The 17,259-nt window shown below is 39.1% G+C and overlaps 1 protein-coding gene across 1 annotated transcript in view; it reads left to right on the plus strand.

The window, feature by feature from the left end:
* ADGRV1 (adhesion G protein-coupled receptor V1) overlaps positions 1-17,259 on the plus strand; it is a 423,988-nt gene that overhangs the window by 193,889 nt on the left and 212,840 nt on the right. The window contains exon 84 of the mRNA XM_045571582.1: positions 4,464-4,564. Coding sequence (XP_045427538.1) covers positions 4,464-4,564 — 101 coding nt within the window. The remainder of the gene's footprint in view (positions 1-4,463; positions 4,565-17,259) is intronic.

Consider the following 17,259-nt stretch of genomic DNA (forward strand, 5'->3'; position numbering starts at 1 on the left):
GTGTGTATGTATTATATACTATATTCTTTTTAAAATATATATATATTTTATTGATTTTTTTACAGAGAGGAAGAGAGAGGGATAGAGAATTAGAAACATAGATGAGAGAGAATCATCCATCAGCTGCGTTTTACACACCCCCTACTGGGGGATGTGCCTGCAACCAAGGTACATGTCCTTGTCCGGAATCGAACCTGGGACCTTTTAGTCCACAGGCTGACGCTCTATCCACTGAGCCAAACCGGTTTCGGCTATATACTATATTCTTACAATAAAGTAAGCTAGAGGGGAAAAATCATAAGGTAGATCCCTAACTGGTTTGGCTCAGTGGATAGAGCATCAGCATGCGGACTCAAAGATCCCAGGTTCGATTCCAGTCAAGGGCATGTACCTTGGTTGCGGGCACATCTCCAGTAGGGAGTGTGCAGGAGGCAGCTGATCAATGTGTCTCGTTGATGTTTCTAACTCTCTATTTCTCTCCCTTCCTCTTTGTAAAAAAATCAATAAAATATATTTAAAAAATCACAATGTAGAGAAAATACATTTACAGTACTGTACTATATTATCAATATTGTAAGCTTATGTTATGAATCTTAGGCTTACAAGGTTTTTCAAATTGTCTTTTTGTCTCAGCTGCAAGGGAGGATGAGTAACCATCTCTTAAATCCCTCCCCCCACTCACTCCGGGAAGTAGAGAAGAGAATTATATATATCTTACACACATTTTCAATAATTTAGGTCAGGTCACACTGAAGATCTTTCTGAATTTGGAAGTAATCTGACTAGCTCTTTTTATGAAATGTAGTAACATATAATTAAATAACAATCAAACCTCTGTATTAAAATCAGGAACAATATATCTGTTCCAATTCTGTTTCATAGTTCTGATATTTTTGGAAGAATTTGATGTGGAATTTTAGAAAATATATATTATTAAAAAAAAACAATTTAAAATGTGTGGGTGGTATCTAGTAAAGTTACAGAGTATTTTTTTTCTGAAAAGTAAAACTATCAGAATCTCAGCTTGTAAACTATAAAAGGTACAACTAGAATATTCATGCAGTTAAATAAACCTTGAACAAAATAATAAGCATGTTTGAAAGGACTTGAGATTGTATTTATTTACTTATCTTGTCTTATTATTTAGCAATTATAGACAATTACTTCCTGTTACTTATTGTAAAAATGGCCTTGTGTTGGCATTTATCACTTAGTTATCTGTGAAGTAAATAAAACCATTAGCCAAGGGAAAACTTTAGTTTAATGTGTTAAGTACTTACTTTACACACACACACACACACACACACACACACACACACACAGAACAAATCTGAGGTCTATATTCATCTCTAATTGCAGCTTAAAAACATTCCAAACACAGGAGACCCACCTACTAATGCATCAGACATGACCCAGTTCATGTATGCATGGCAGAACCGAACTGGTTTATGGAATGTAATAGGGTCTCCCTACAATCCCAAAGTATAGAAATTGTATTCAGAGTCAAAATTGGGATGATTCCAACTCAGTCATCTATCTTTGATACCACATCAATAGAGTTTCGAGAAGCAGAGTATGCTTCTTTGATATCATCCTCCAAATAGCAATGTTTATTTCAAATTATACTTAGGTTCCCTAACATAGTTATATTATACAACTACAGTGTTCGCATCTGGAGTCATTCACGCTTGAGGTGAATTTCATAATGTTATACTAATGTGCACAGGTATGATTTACTTTTTTTCCTTCTTTCTTCATGAGCTAACCTTACTTTAACTTTTTAGATTCATGAGAAAATGTTACTTTAATTTCATGGAATTTGGTAAACTGGTTTCTTTTTTAAAAGTCGTAGCTATATATGCCTTGATCTTTCATCTTTCTAAGTTGAGCATTACTCAACTTTTTGGCCTGTGTGCCCATTTCCAACTGAGTCTGTACCCTACATAACACTAGAAAAAAGAGTAATGGAAAATTATTCAATTAGCCAAGAATAAATTTTTTAGAAACAGTTTAAAGTGTAATAACTGGAAATAATATGCTTTATTTATTTTATATACTTAATTTTTAAAAAAATGTACTTATTGTTATAAGATTTTGTATCCTGTGATTTACATGTTTACATTAAGTGAATTTAAAACAAAAATTGTTAAAATCTAAAAAATCTGACCTGTAAATTTAAGTCATGTGTGTATGGCTATTCAGCATCAGGTAATAAAAGAAAAGATAAATACTCAGCATATGATGCTTCTTGGTAACTGAGGGTACTCAGTGTATTTCCCAAGGCCAGCGGAGGCTGCAGCACTGCCTGCTTGAGCATCTAGATAACACCACACCCTGTAGGTATAGACAGTAGGATCTAGCCCATTTTCCTGCCACTGGCTTTGAATCCGGGACTGCCACCAGGTGTCATGCTAGCATTTTAATTGCAGCTTAATACACTTGGTTAAATATTCCTGAGCTGGTGCATTTGAACTGTACTACATTTATATGAAATGGGCGTAGACTGGAATATTACCAAGGAAAGGGAAACAGCTATGACTGAAGTAGTTGGCTGGTGTGCATTTTTCCTTGGCCAGCACTAAATCCCCTTGCCTGACATTGTTACCATCTACCACCGAAAACTTACAGGAGAGCATAAGTTTGTGATCATTTGGCCTATAATGAAATAAAAAACTTGCAAAGGGCCTGCTATGCTTTTAAGCCAATATTTTACACACACACACACACACACACACACACACACTGAAAACTCGAATTTAAGCTAGCTTTGAGCATCACAGGAAACTCAGTGTGCATTCATGAGTTGATAGCATCAGCCCCAGAAGTTTATAGACCTCCTAAATTAAGGTGCAAAATCAGGCATGACTGTGCAGTTTCTGGATACACTGTGTACCTGCATGGGTGGATTTTGGAGGCAGCCCCAGGACTTGCATACCTGTCCCAGAACACCTCCTGGCAGCCATCCTAAAAATGGATTACTCCAGATAGCTTAGCCAACTTTCTAGGCCAAAAGCCTTAACTAATGCAAAGTCGCACTTCTTACATGGGAAGTTGCCTACCCATCTACCCCATTAAATCCAGACATATTGAAAGCTTCTCCCAAAAGAAGTTAGGAGAGGCATTTCTAGGCAGAAAACCAGACCCCAAGTGGGCATTTTGCAAATGCTCCATCCACTTATGCCAACAGGTGGTCTCCTTTAAAACTTGGCTCTGTAGCTTCAGAGAAACAGTGAGAAAATAACCTCTTAAATGGATGTAGTACCTCTTGTTTGTCAAGGAGGCGTTGACAAGTGAGGTAATGCACGCGCTGTACCTGGCAGAGCAGCATACGTTTATGTTTGAATAATTGTTAGAACAACCCGACTGAGGATGAGTGTGAACTAAAAGGCTTAGTGAAAAAGCTACTATGTGTTGGACATTTGAATTAAAAGAAAAAAAAAAAAACCCACCAGGAAATATGTTTAAAATATGCATACACTCTGGCATTAAAAGAAATTTATACAAATTGCAAGACAGAAGATTTGTGGGTTAGGGATGAAGTTCTCATCATCCCCATGAAGCAGTGTAGATAGGTGAATGCCAGTAAACTTAAAGAAATTAAGAATATTCCCTGGTCAATGTGGCTGGTTGGCCATTGTCCCATGCACCGAAAGGGTGCCAGTTCCATTCCTGTTCAGGGAGCATGACCAAGTTCCAGGTTCAATCCCCGGTAGGAGGTGTGCAGGAAGCACCTGATCTATGTTTTGCTCTCACGGCGGTGTTTCTCTCTCTTTCCCTCTCCTTTCCTCTCTCTAACAATTAATACAAATACATTTTTAAAAAGAGAATAATTTTCTGCCCCCCATTTAGGAATGTAGATGTTTAGGTTAAAGTCATCTTAGGGAGAAAAAACACATTTCCCCCCCTAGTTTGAACACCCACTAGCATAAGGGTGCTTTTAAAATTCATAATCATCACTGTTGTAGTTCTGTAACTATTCTTAGTAGACAAAAAGGGATAATTACAAAACCTGAGTTTTGTACTATTCACAATTTCATGCCTAAAAAGAAACCTTATTCACCTCCCTAATTATATCTATTTAGCCAATTCACCTGGTCTTAGAAAATTAGGTTTAGAATATGATTCTTTTCTGAAACAGTAAAACTTGCCTAATGAAAACAGAGTACCAAATGCTTAATTAAGTTATTAATCTGCTTAACTTGTGATTTCTTTTTAGTGGGGAAAGGAACATGTAGGTATTTCAAAATTAAAATTACTCTCAGGCTCAATTGATAAGTGTGAAGACTTTCTATGCCAATCAAAATGGGGTAAATTAAAATCGCAACATAATGGTTCCCAGAGAGACTGCTTTGCAGCAGAGGCAGGCTCCAGGCTGTATGTGCTTAGCTGTCCCAGTGCTTTCTGCTGCGCTACCGTTTGTTCGAGGATTATAAAACCACACATGGGCGTTTTTGTTCCCACAGGTCTCTGCCTGGCTGTGCTTTCCCATCTCTTCTGTGCCAGGTATTCCATGTTTGCGGCTAAGCTTCTGACTCACATGATGGCAGCCAGCTTAGGTACACAGGTAGGAGCTCTGAAAGTGTTGACTTTCATGAGATGTTCATGTTTTTTCTTCTAGAGCCCAGAACTGAGTGTACTAGTAAAGAATAATCAATCTCACATGAGTCAAAATACGCTCATTGAGTTTGGTGGTGGAGGAGGGTGGGGAAGGAGAGGGGTAAAAGGAAATGATAGCATCAGGTCTGAAAGGGGTATTTGTGAACTTTCAATGGAAAGACATTATATCATCGCTCACAAGAAAATAGCTGCTGCTTGTCACAAAGCATTGTATTGTCGACATATATGCTACATAATATGCATGTATTACTAATATGCATGTACTGTATATTAAAATTAGCACATGTTAGGTAGTCTGCATAAAATGTACTCTTGCAAATTATTTATATGGAGGGCATTAAGGTGATATATACTTTAAAATATCTGGATTGTATATTTTGCTTCATTTAATATTACATAATACCATTTGATAGTACATTGCTTTTTGAAAAATTGTTCAGATGTCTGCGGCAGAAGAAATAGTGTGGAAAAACATTGCATCATTCATTAGCATGCAGTTTAAAGTGTACAGCTTAACGCACAGAAGGCAGAGGAAAAGACTGAATGCCTTTTCTGTCCATGAGATACCGTCTAGAAAGCAGATGTACACATAAATTAGTGTAACTCAGTGTGATATGCGTAAACATACAGACTATTTGCAAATTACTCTGAATGTAGATGAGGACTTAAGTCATTTTTTTTGGAAAGTCAAGGAAGCCTTCATAGAAGAGGTATCAGGAAACTGTGTCCTTCCGGCTGTAATTCTCTATTTCTAGAAATGGATATATAACATCTGTCCGTCATTTAATGTGACTGGTTCAGCTCGTTGATAAGGGGAAAGGTGGGCATAGATGTTTATAAAAGCAAAAAGGAAAAGGTGTAATCACTTATACTTTAAGGTTGTAATTACATACCCAGAGAGTCAGAATGCACTCTATTATGTTATTGAGAGAGCTGTGTGGTATTTTTTAAAAAATATATTTTATTGATTTTGTACAGAGAGGAAGGGAGAGAGATAGAGAGTTAGAAACATCGATGAGAGAGAGTCATCGATCAGCTGCCTCTTGCACACCCCCTACTGGGGATATGCCCACAACCAAGGTACATGCCCTTGACCGGAATTGAACCTGAGACTTTTCAGTTTGCAGGCCGATGCTCTATCCACTGAGCCAAACTGGTTTTGGCGTGTGTGGTATTTTTTAATATATAAAATAAAATTTTCTCTTTTCTGGGTGGGTGGGGGCACGTCTGAAGTACAGAAAATGTTGGTGCCTGACTGGGTGCTGGTTATATGCATGTGTTTGATTTAGGTACATTTATTATGCCGTACACTTATGACTCGCACAATCTCTTTTAGAATGTGAATGGCATTTTATTGAACTCCAACAGAACTTTGAAAAATAATATTAGTGGAGGAGCTGAGATATAAAATGGAAAATTGTCTGGAACATTGGACTTCTGTTCCTTCTTTTTTTTGGTCCAAGGAGTGAAAATGATGTATGCAAATTTTATAACTCTATTTTTGGGGGACAAATTAAGTGCTGGATTCCAAGCAGAGGATCTCAGATTTTTTTTTTTAAGTATGATACCTATGAACTATGGGAGGTAACAGCTGTGAGCAAAGTGGGGCTTATATTGAATTTGACAAGACTATTTATATTGCCGTAGTAACTATCTTAGTTGTCTGATCTTGCCTTTGCTTCTTGTAAGATCTTAGAAAACCTGCCTTCCATAATTAGCATTTACTTGGCTGTACTCACCACCCACTCTGGTGATTTTTTGGCAGCTGAATTTGTACAAGTCTTAATTATAGAACCATAGAATTACAGACGATTCTTCAGTGTCCTAGCAGACAAATTTGCTCATGTCTAGGGAAATGAAAGAAAAACTCAGGATTTATATGTTGGGACATTGCCTTTCAATTCACATTGTGCTTTGTGTAAATTTTGGAGAAAATGGTTAGTCAAATCCAAGTTTTTAGTATATATTTTTTAAAATAGATGAAACATGAAAAACCTATAGTTTATGATTTATGAAACACATTAAAAAGAAATTTCATAGTTTATTTTGGCAGGGAGAATTGGTATATTGTTGATAGAAAAGTACTGTTTTATCAAAAACTTTGATTTTAAAAATACCTTCTAAATCAAAGAGGATAATTGTTGCCCTTAAACCCTTTTAGCAAAGGCTTTGTAAAATTGTTAAATGCTCCAGAAAAAGAAATGAAGCAGGAACTTGAGCCCACCTTTTCAGAATTTTAATATCATGTTTATATCTCCAGTTACAGAATCTTTCTTATGAATAGGGCTATTCTATCCAGTTTCAACCACTGACCTCTCATTTGGGATTCTCCATCAGAGTTATGCTGACATCCTTAGATTTTAAGTTCCCTCTATGGAAGTCTCCCAAAAATATAGAATTTTGCCTCTGATTTTTTATTTTATTTTATTTTATTTTTGGCTGAGAGTGAACCTTCTTGAGCTGACCTAGTATTTGAGTTGTGAATTCTCTGCAAGACAGGTCTGCCAAGACCATTCAGTTTCAAATCTTTATTGCTGACCCAGGACTAAGTTGAATGGCTTTTGTGGTAAAGGGAAGCATGACTTTCTTTCAAGGCAGTGAGTGGGCCTCGGTGAGTCAGTAGTGAGGCGCTGAGAGGTCAGGACTCTGCCGCTCTGGCTATAATTCTCTACTTCTAGAAATGGATATGTAATATCTGTCCATAATTTGATGTAAAATTTATTGTAGATGTTCATAAGTGGATAGATATATGTAAGAACCCAAAGATTTTTCCTGCTTCAAAAATCAATTTCTCCTTTAATGTGAAGTTTGTTATTCTAGCTGCTTTGCGACTCATTGACTATAAATGGCCAGCAGGTGGCAGTAGAGGATTTTCTTTTTGCACAACTGGTGTCAGTCTCTAGCAAAGATGGAGTTCTTAAAAAAAAAAAAGAGATGTTTTCACAGTACTTATTTCACTGTCTAGAGAGTATTCTTCTGCAACAGAGTAACTGCACATTTGTGATTTCCTACCTTTCTATCTTTATCATCTTTGTACAGAGTTGAGCTAATGAATCTATAAGGCACAAGATAGCCTTTACATCACTGGTTTGGAATGTAACTTTTATCATTTATCATTGATAGTTACATAGGGCATGACATTATTTTCATTATATTTATGCTATTATAAGCCTCAAGAGGTGTGTTATGGAAAAACAGGTTTATTGACAGTCACAGACTTTTGAGATAAGTTCTGTATTTTCAGAATTGCTTACTTTAAAAGTATGTCCTTTTTTTTAGTGCCAAGTTATTATTTCTCACTTATCTAAGAGAAAATGGTTAAGTGGCAAGAAATAAGACCGTGCACTCCAAGTATGAAGTGAAAAGCAGCACCAAATTTTCATGGCATTGGGAGATGTTTCTCGGAAAAACATCTAATTATATCTTTGGAATTTTTATCTTAGAATCACATTGCCAACGCATGTGTGCCTGATAAGACTGGTAAACAACTAGGACAAAGGACAAGTTTGCAGTTCAGGGTTTTCAGTTCTGGGGGGGTTCTGTCAGGAAAAGCAATTCTCCAAATCTAAAAAAAGAACAGAAGTTTCTTCACAGAAAACATGATGATAAGATAAAACTGTATTTACTCTGATTAATAAACCAAACCAGGGTGGAATATTTGTGGGTTTTTCTTTCCCTCTGTCTTTTGTTTGTTTGCATGGCTTAAGCACAATTTCTGAAACTGGAGAGCAAATGTGTGTATGTAAAAGTGATTATATATTGCTATATCAGCCAGCCTGTACATCATCTGACTTCAGATGACACTGAATATCTGAAATTTGAAATACTTACATAGGAATTTTTGGTAGCCAGTAGATGTGCAGGAGTTTTAGCTACGTAGGCCTTCACTTCAAGAAGGGACAGGGAATTGCCTTAAAATTCAGAGAGCGATTATCTGGAATTTAGCACAAGTTGGTATCTTGTCCAGTTTCCTCATTCTGCAATATTTTGGGATGTCATTTTGTTTCCTAGGTAGGATCCTGCTCAGCTACTCCTGCCAATGGGTTCTGCTTTAATCTGCAGGTTATGTCATTCTAGCTGTGAATATCTAGCATTTTTGAGACTCTCTGAGAATCACTGAAAGCATGTGACTGAAGCCAGAAGCCAGATGTGACCTCCCAATACTGACTCCGTTGGTTTCTTTCCCTGCAGCTTGTATGTACTCTCTTGTTGAGACTGCCAACCCAAGAAAGTCATTGTGTGAAGGGTTAGAAAACATGTATCCAAGAAGCATATTTTTATGGATTGAAACAGAGCAAGATGGAAATTGTAAAATGTTCATTAATTTGATGACTAGTTGGAAGTTCAGGTTAATCACTTTTTAACCTGAGTGTCCTTTATTATTTATGCTCTTTTAAAAATATATTTTAAAGGATTTTTAAATTTTATTTTTACAGAGGAAGGGAGGGAGAGAGGAACTGAAGGAGGGAGAAGGTGGGAGAGAGAAACATCGATGTGAGAGTGAAGCATCGATTGGCTGCCTCTGACATGCCTGCAATCAGGTCATGTGTCCTGAACAAAAATTGAATCAGCAACCTTTCAGTGCATGGGACAATGCCCAATCAACCGAGCCATATTGGCCAGGGCTATTTCTGCTTTTGCTACTTAAAGAGAGAAAGGGAAAAAAATGATGCAAATACAAGGATCAAAATTGAATCTTGCTTTGAGGATTGGGAGCCTACACAGCTCAAATGGTCTTTATTCACTAGAACATTTGTGATGGTATGCATGTTAGTGCAGATGTAAATTTGTTAGAAAAGTGTGCCCTAAACTTCAAGGTAGGCCTCTTGTTAAGATGCAGATACTGAATCAAGTGTGGGGTAGGTTTCCAGATCCCAGTTATTAAGAGAGTAGGTTAACTCTATCATGACTAAGTGTCTCTCTTGTCCTTGTGCTGCTGCTGCTGCTGCTGGCACTGTTATTATTATTACTACTAACCTCATATTACCAAACTATTTTCTTACTATAAAATTATTTTAAAAATTACATTAATTAATTTTTAATTTTATTTTTATTGAATTTATTTGGGTGACATTAGTTAATTAAATTATACTAGAGGCCCGATGCACAGAATTCGTTCACGGGTGGGTGTGTCCCTCAGCCCAGTCTGTAACCTCTCTAATCTGGGATCCCTTGAGGGATATCCTACTGCCCATTTAGGCCCAATCCTATCAGGCATCCCTGATCGTACATCCCTCTCACAATCCAGGACTGCTGGCTCCCAAATGCTCGCCTGCCTGCATTCCTGATTGCCCCTAACTACTTCTGCCTGCCAGCCTGGTCACTCTCTAACCACTCCCCTGCCAGCTTGATTGATACCTAACTGCTCCCCTGCCAGCCTGTTTGCCCTTATCTGCCCTCCCTTGAAGGCCTGGGTTCCCCCCAACTGCCCTTCCCTGCAGGCCCAGTCGCCCCCAACTTCCCTCCTTTGTTGGCCTGGTCATTCCTAACCACCCTGCAGGCTTGATCACCCTCAGTTGCCCTCCCTTGCAGGCCTGGTCCCAATTGTCCTCCCCAGCTTGTTTGATCACCCACAACTGCTCTGCCTTGTAGGCCTGTTCCCCTCCCCTGCTGGCCATCTTGTGGTGGCCATCTTGTGTCCACATGGGGGCAGCAATCTTTGACCACATGGGGGAAGCCATCTTGTGTGTTGGAAGGATGGTCAGTTTGCATATTACTCTTTTATTAGGTAGGATCGTTTTCAAGTGTGCAATTATGTAGTACATCATCTGTATATTACATTAAACCTAAGTCAGTTTACTTTCATTTAAAGTATCATTGCCTTTGAAATGATTTATAAACATGTATCTTTCCTTTTGAAGGAAAGTTTCCCCCACCCTCAGTTTACTAAGAAAAGGAAAGGTTCTTAGACAAGTGAATTAATGTCCAACTCAGAGAACAGACAAGGCTTTTATTTTGGTCTGACAGCATTTCACACTTTTTAGACTTCTCAGTGTTGTTTTTGGACATAAAATAAACCAGAGGAAAGAAAGTATAATGAGCCTCCCACCCCCAAGTCCTTTCTTTCTTATAAAGAACTGTGAATGCTCCACTTTAATGGCACTGCCTTTATTTTTGTACAGAAAGACGAGATATATTTCTCTCTTTTCTTCATGTAAAGATTAATTTGTTGAACATGGCTAAGGAGCCCTCTGCACACAGATAGGAATATGCATTTAAGTCGAAGTTATTAAAGTATTTTACTCTACTAGAGGTATACTCATCAATGTAGCCTAAATATCATGGCAATCATGATTATGAATGCCCATTTAATCATACAGCAATGAAATGAAAACAAACAAAAAATTGAGCAAGTCCACCTTATCCCAGGTGAGGATCATCATGCATCCAAGAACTCAGCCACTTTCACTTCATCAATTCCGAGATTGTGCAATGGGAAATACCAGGCGAGATAAGGACCGTGAAGCATGTGGACGACCGTCGAAAACAGCAACCTCAGGAGTAGAACCAGGAGTTGTGTAACCAGATGCGGATCTCCAGTTCCCATTGCCTGGGGCGGTGCTCCATACCCTGAGGGTGGGGGCCTCCACTTGCAGAGGCCCCGTGGGGCTGTGGGATCTGAGCTGGCTGTTGAAGGATGCATAAGATTTGAAAACTTAGAGGGTGGCACATTCTGGGCAGGAAAAAGTGTAAGAATGAAGACATGGACAGCACAGCGAGCCTGGGGAGTTCTGCTGGTGAGAGGCCTGTGCGTGTGCACAGAGGGATGGGTAAGCCCGCTCCAGGGCAGGCGATTGCCGTCTGAGAACCTAGGGGAGTCACCGAGGGAGATAGCCCCAAAAGGCGCAGTGTGAAAAGGGTATGAAAAGAGTGTTCTTGAGGCTTAAATGAAAAATGAATTAGAGGAGAGGCCGGAATTAGGGAGATCCGGGCGGGGAGGACAGCTTTTATCATCACCTGGTTGTGGTGGGTTGTTAGTTTGGACAAAGTTTATGGCCCTGAAAATTCCAAGGAATAAATAGGAACGAATAAACCCGTTTTGCTCTGTAAAACGTTTGCAGCTTCACATCTCTCTTTAAAGTAGTAAAAAGTCCACATTGTGAATCTTATTTAATAAACATTACTATAATAGTTACTGAGCATTAGATGCGGTAGATACTATTCTGCCTGTTTTACAGATGAGGAAATCAAGACACAAAGCGTTTAAGTGACTTGTCTCAGGTCACCTGGTAGTGACAGAACCAGTTTTGAACATGCGTAGCCATGCTTCAGCCCTCGCCTTTTAACCACAATGCTATGCTGCCTCATAAATCAGAATTAAGATTTACTCTGCCACCAAAAGAGGGAGATTATTTTAACGGAGAAGGCCAGAAGGTTTCATAGGTGGAGAGGGAGACGTGCAGTTTTGGGTATCGAGGGTTTAAGGTTTCAATAGCACATTTAAGCTAGTGATTTAGATGTTGGTTATATAACCCTGAAGGTCCTGACACTGTAAACTTGGTTCGTTGAGACAAGTTATATAAAGAACCTGTGATTTCAGAACACTCATAGATAATGTCATCAAGGGCTTGCTTTACCACACAGAAGTGATTTATATGTGTTGTCCTATTTACTCCTTATAACAACTACATAGGTGTGGACTGCTATCATTCCTGATTTACAGATGGAAAAAAATGGGACTATGAGCCGTTCAGGTACTGGCACTGACCTTGATAGGTGGAATATTGTGGCCGGAAGAAGGATTTGAATCCAAGTTTGTCTGGCTCCAAAACCTGTGTGTTTAAAACACAGGGCCATGTGGAACAAGAAGGAAATAATTAAAGCGTAGTTCAAGTTTCTGGGGCCAAGGGAGAAAAAAGATTTCAAATGGAAGGATGGAAGGAGAAGGAAATAATTAAAGTGTCATTTAAGTTTCCAAGGCCAAGGAAAAAAAAAATATTTCAAATGGAAGGTTTAGCATCAGTAAGAGCTGGTCCTTTTGGCAAGAGCAAGGCCACTGGAGACGTCGGAGAGAGAGGATGGACATCAGACATAAAAGGTTCCAGAGTGAGTGGGAGGAAATGGCAGAGGCTGTGTCAGACCACACCTGAGAAAACTTGGGCAGCGGAGGAAGGGGACACTGAGGACACAGGAAGAGGGAAACTCTGGCACCTCTGATCCTAAGAAGCTGAAGGGAAGTCGGACCCTGGAACTTTCAATACCACCGACTGAGGGGGCAGGTCTCCTCACCTCCTGCCCCAGCACCCTTCATTGGTATTTTTTTTAATTAAAAAAAAATAAAAAAAATAAAAATATATATATATATATATTTTTTTTTAATTGATTTTTTTTACAGAGAGGAAGGGAGAAAGATAGAGTTAGAAACATCACCTTAACCGGAATCAAACCTGGGACCCGTGAGTCCACAGGCCGACACTCTATCCACTGAGCTAAACCGGTTTCGGCCTTAATTGGTATTTTTCTCTTCTTGATAGAGAACTTTCTATAGAAGTTTGTGGCAAGGGTTTTAGGAATTAGTAAACTTCTCTTTGGTCCACATTTTTATTTATATTTTTTATTGCTTTTAATTTTTTTTTTTTTTTAAGCAGGCAAGTGGCACCCTGCCATTGTGCCTGACCTAATAATGTTATATGGAGGAAAAAATTGGACTTCTAGTCTGAGTCCACCCCCCCTACCCCCATTTCTTAAATCCAAATTTCCTTGATGACCATAATTTTTATGGTTTTATTATTATTGAATTTCATGTGAACTTGGCAATCAATCATGAAGTAAATGTGTAACTTTTTACTTCATTAAAAGTGATTATCAAGTGTATAATCCTTTCTACAACCCCAAATATCAATATTTTGATAGTCGTAAGTATTTGCTTTAAGGACTTAAGGCAATAATGTTATTTAAAATGGAATGAAATTTGAATATTGAACAAAGTATTGAATTTCAAAAGAAATAATGTATTTTATTTTTGCTTTCTTAAGTATGCATTTTTTTATTTATCAAAATTTATCATTCTTAAAATATTTTAAGAATAAAACCCAGCTTCTTTTTTTAAACAAGCTATCAGAATTCAGTTCAACATAGACTGCTCTCACTAAATTGAAAATAAGTGGCCGCTGAAGATACAAAAATAGTACCATGGTCACACTACTGGGAAATTCAAACTTTCCCAAGTGCTGAAGTAGCAAAGCAACAGAAAGAGTGAGTAATATTCTGAATGAGGCTACAGTGACATTATCATGTTTGCAACATGGCTTTGTTACCAGGAAAATTTGTGAGGCAAATCCAGACTTTACCAGAAAATACCAGTTTGGAATCTTTTATTGCAGCCTCAGAGACATAAACTATCCTTGACTTTTTAAAGGCTCCTTTTGATGTTCCTAACTAGGGAAAAATCAGCATGTGAAAAAAATTGTTTTTGTGAATGTTTAATGATAGCTCTAAAGAACTTTACGTCATGAGGACTGTGGGGGAGAGAATCCTGGGTTTGGAATTAGGACAGCTGGGGTAATATCCCTGAGCTGCATGGGAAAAGACTTTGGAAAAACAATAAGAATGCCTGCCTTGCAGTGTTGTTGAGAGGATAATAGATCATGTTCAAAAAGCTTAAGACACAGGCATGGGGAAGGAGGGGCCAAGGAGGGCAAGGATGACTCCTCCTGCATGTGACATAGCAGAGGCCCCTGAGACTCTGCTCTGAGACAAATGCTTCCTAATGCCTTCGGGAGAACCAAGTTCTTGAGGTTTTCTTAAATCAACTGCAAGGGAGGTAACAGTTTTTTTTTTTTTCCAGCCCCACCCTTTTAAAGTAGTGGGCTCTCTCACGGCTATTTCCATACCTCCCTAGCTTTCCTGTCCCAGGAAGATTTTTATGTTGGTCTGCATTGTCTGTAGGCACTATATTAATTTTGCTTTGTTTCTGTTTTTCAAATAAGAATTCTTCCCAATCTTGATATTTTCCAAGTTTGTGTCTTTATTGCTTTGATTGAACTTAGAATTTTAATAATTGAAAATATACAAAGTATACACACACACACACAGGGTAGTATAAAAGTAGGTTTACAGTTGTGAGTACATGAAACACTATTTATTCCTGTATTATTATTTACCAGAGGCCCAGTGCATGAAATTCATACACGGGGGGGGAGGTAAGGGGGTCCCTCAGCCCAGCCTGCACCCTCTCCAATCCGGTTCATCCCTCTCACAATCCAGGACCACTGGCTCCTAACCGCTCGCCTGATTGCCCTTAACCATCTCTGCCTGTCTGCCTGATGTCCCTAACTGCTCCCCTGCTGTCCTAATAGCCCCTAACCACCTCTGCCTGCCAACCTGATCACCCCCTAACTAACTCTGCCTGCCAGCCTGATCACCCCATAACTGCTTCCCTGCCTGCCTGATTGCCCCTAACTGCTCCACTGCCTCCTGATCGCCACTAACCACCTCTGCCTCAGCCTCTGCCACCATGGCTTAGTTTGGAATGACAAACATCTGGAATGACATCCAAAAGGTCATTCGTCTGGTCTAATTAGCATATTACGCTTTTATTAGTATAGATTATTGTGTTTTTCCCATGTAACAATAAATTTACTTTTGCCATACCTATTTTATTTTAATTTATTTGTTTTAGAGAGAGAGGAGTGAGAGAAACATTTCACTTATTTATGAATTTCATTGGTTGATTCTTGCATGTGTCTGACCAGAATCAAACCAGCAACCTAGGCGTATTGAGACTATGCTCTAACCAACTGATTTCCTCCATCAGAACCTGTACCTATTTTTAAAGAACTATGTGTGGCCTTGGTTGGAGTGGCTCAGTTAGTTGGGTGTAATCCCATGCAGTACAGATTTCCAGTTTGACCCCCAGTCAGGACACACACCCAGGTTGCTGACTCAGTCCCAGTAGAAGGTGTGCAGGAGGCAGCCAATTGCTGTTTCTATCTCTCTCTCCCTCACCTTTTCTCTCTCTATAAAAATCAATAAAACGTCTTTAAAAAATGTGTTTATATGTACATATTTATGTGTGTATGTGGTGTGAGCTTCTACATGTGTATACAGTTGAAATTTGAAATAGACATGTATTTTAAAAATAGAGACATTATTTAATGAAATATGAAGTACTGCTAAAGAGTACCATAAGCAACTGATGTGCATAATTCCATATCATCCTTGCAATACACTGTGAGATAATCAGTATTATCATTGCCTCTATTGCACATGAGAAATCTGAGACCTCAAAAGGTTTCATCACTTGCCCATATCAAATAGCCTCTTGACTCCAAAGCCTTTATTTCCCTTCCACCTCTCTTTGAAGGACACCTTCCAATCCCTCAATGGTGACTTTTTCCTCCATTTCCATGGAGCATAACAGCATGGTCTCTTGCAGATAGTTGTGTGTGTTTTTAAAAAACTTTGTTGTGATATAATTCACATAAACATTTTACCCACTTAAAATATGTAATTCAATGGTTGCTAGTATATACTCACAGAGTTGTGTACCTATCACAATCATCAATGTTATGTATTTACTAGAGGCCCAGTGCCTGAAATTCATGCATGGGGGGGTCACTTCAGCCCAGCCTGCACCCTCTCCTATTGGGGACCCCTCTGTGGGATGTCCAACTGCCAGTTTAGCCCCAAATCTAGGGGTTCCCCTCACAATCCGGGACTGCTGGCTCCTAACTGCCTGCCTGATAGTCCCTAACTGCTCTCCCCCAGCCCCCACTGGCCTGGTCGCTACCAACTGCCCCCCCCCCCCCCCCCTTGCTGGCCTGCTGGCCTAGTTGACTGCTGTTCAGTCGTTTGGTTGCCTCTCACTAACTCCCCTGCTGGCCTGGTTGCCCCATGCAGCCTGCTGTTTAGTCATTTGGTTGGCCATCACTAACCCCCCTGCCAACCTGGTCGTCCCATGCAGCCTGCTGGTCATTACTGTTACTATGATGGTGCCCCGAAAAATTTGCATATTCCTCTATTATTAGATAGATGTTTTTCTAGCTTTATTGAGGTATAATTAGCATTATTACTATACTAACCATGTTAGTAGGCCTGCCTTTGATCTCTGTTTTTAGCTCTCGGGCATCTTGCTTCCTTTTGTGAAGTATTTTATGAGTGGCCCTTACAAAATTTAATTTTACATTTCCATAGATGTCTGTAATTCCCCAGAAGTTGTGCCCTTGAGTTTTAGAGGCTTGCTCTACCTACCAACAGAAGTCTTAGTTGCCTGTCTGCCTAGATAAGCTTTAAGTTCCTGAGCAAAGAGACTATTTTCTTTATATCATATTCTGTGCCAAAGGTGTATGAGGGCCAAAATAGCAGCAGTTCTAAAAGCAAAGAGACCTTTCTTGGAGACGTGCTGGTTGAGTGCAATCGAGAGCCACCTTTCTGGCAGAGCCCTTTTTGGATCCTATCTGTCAGAAACATATACTCTGTGTTCTGCCAGGAATGGGGAGGGACTTGGTTTCAGGCTCTGTGTTTTGGTTTTAAGGGTGAATGTTATTGCCAAATTGAAATTTACATGCCACATATCAACAATCAAATGAATTTTGTGGCCAGATTTTGTCTGCAGAAAACGGCATGTGCAACTGATTGTACAGGATTTGGCATGGAAGCTGTAAAATTCCATAGCAACCCAGACCTCAGCTCTTAAGCCCC

This window comes from Pipistrellus kuhlii, unplaced genomic scaffold, assembly GCF_014108245.1.
Source record: "Pipistrellus kuhlii isolate mPipKuh1 unplaced genomic scaffold, mPipKuh1.p scaffold_m20_p_4, whole genome shotgun sequence".
NCBI lineage: Eukaryota > Metazoa > Chordata > Mammalia > Chiroptera > Vespertilionidae > Pipistrellus > Pipistrellus kuhlii.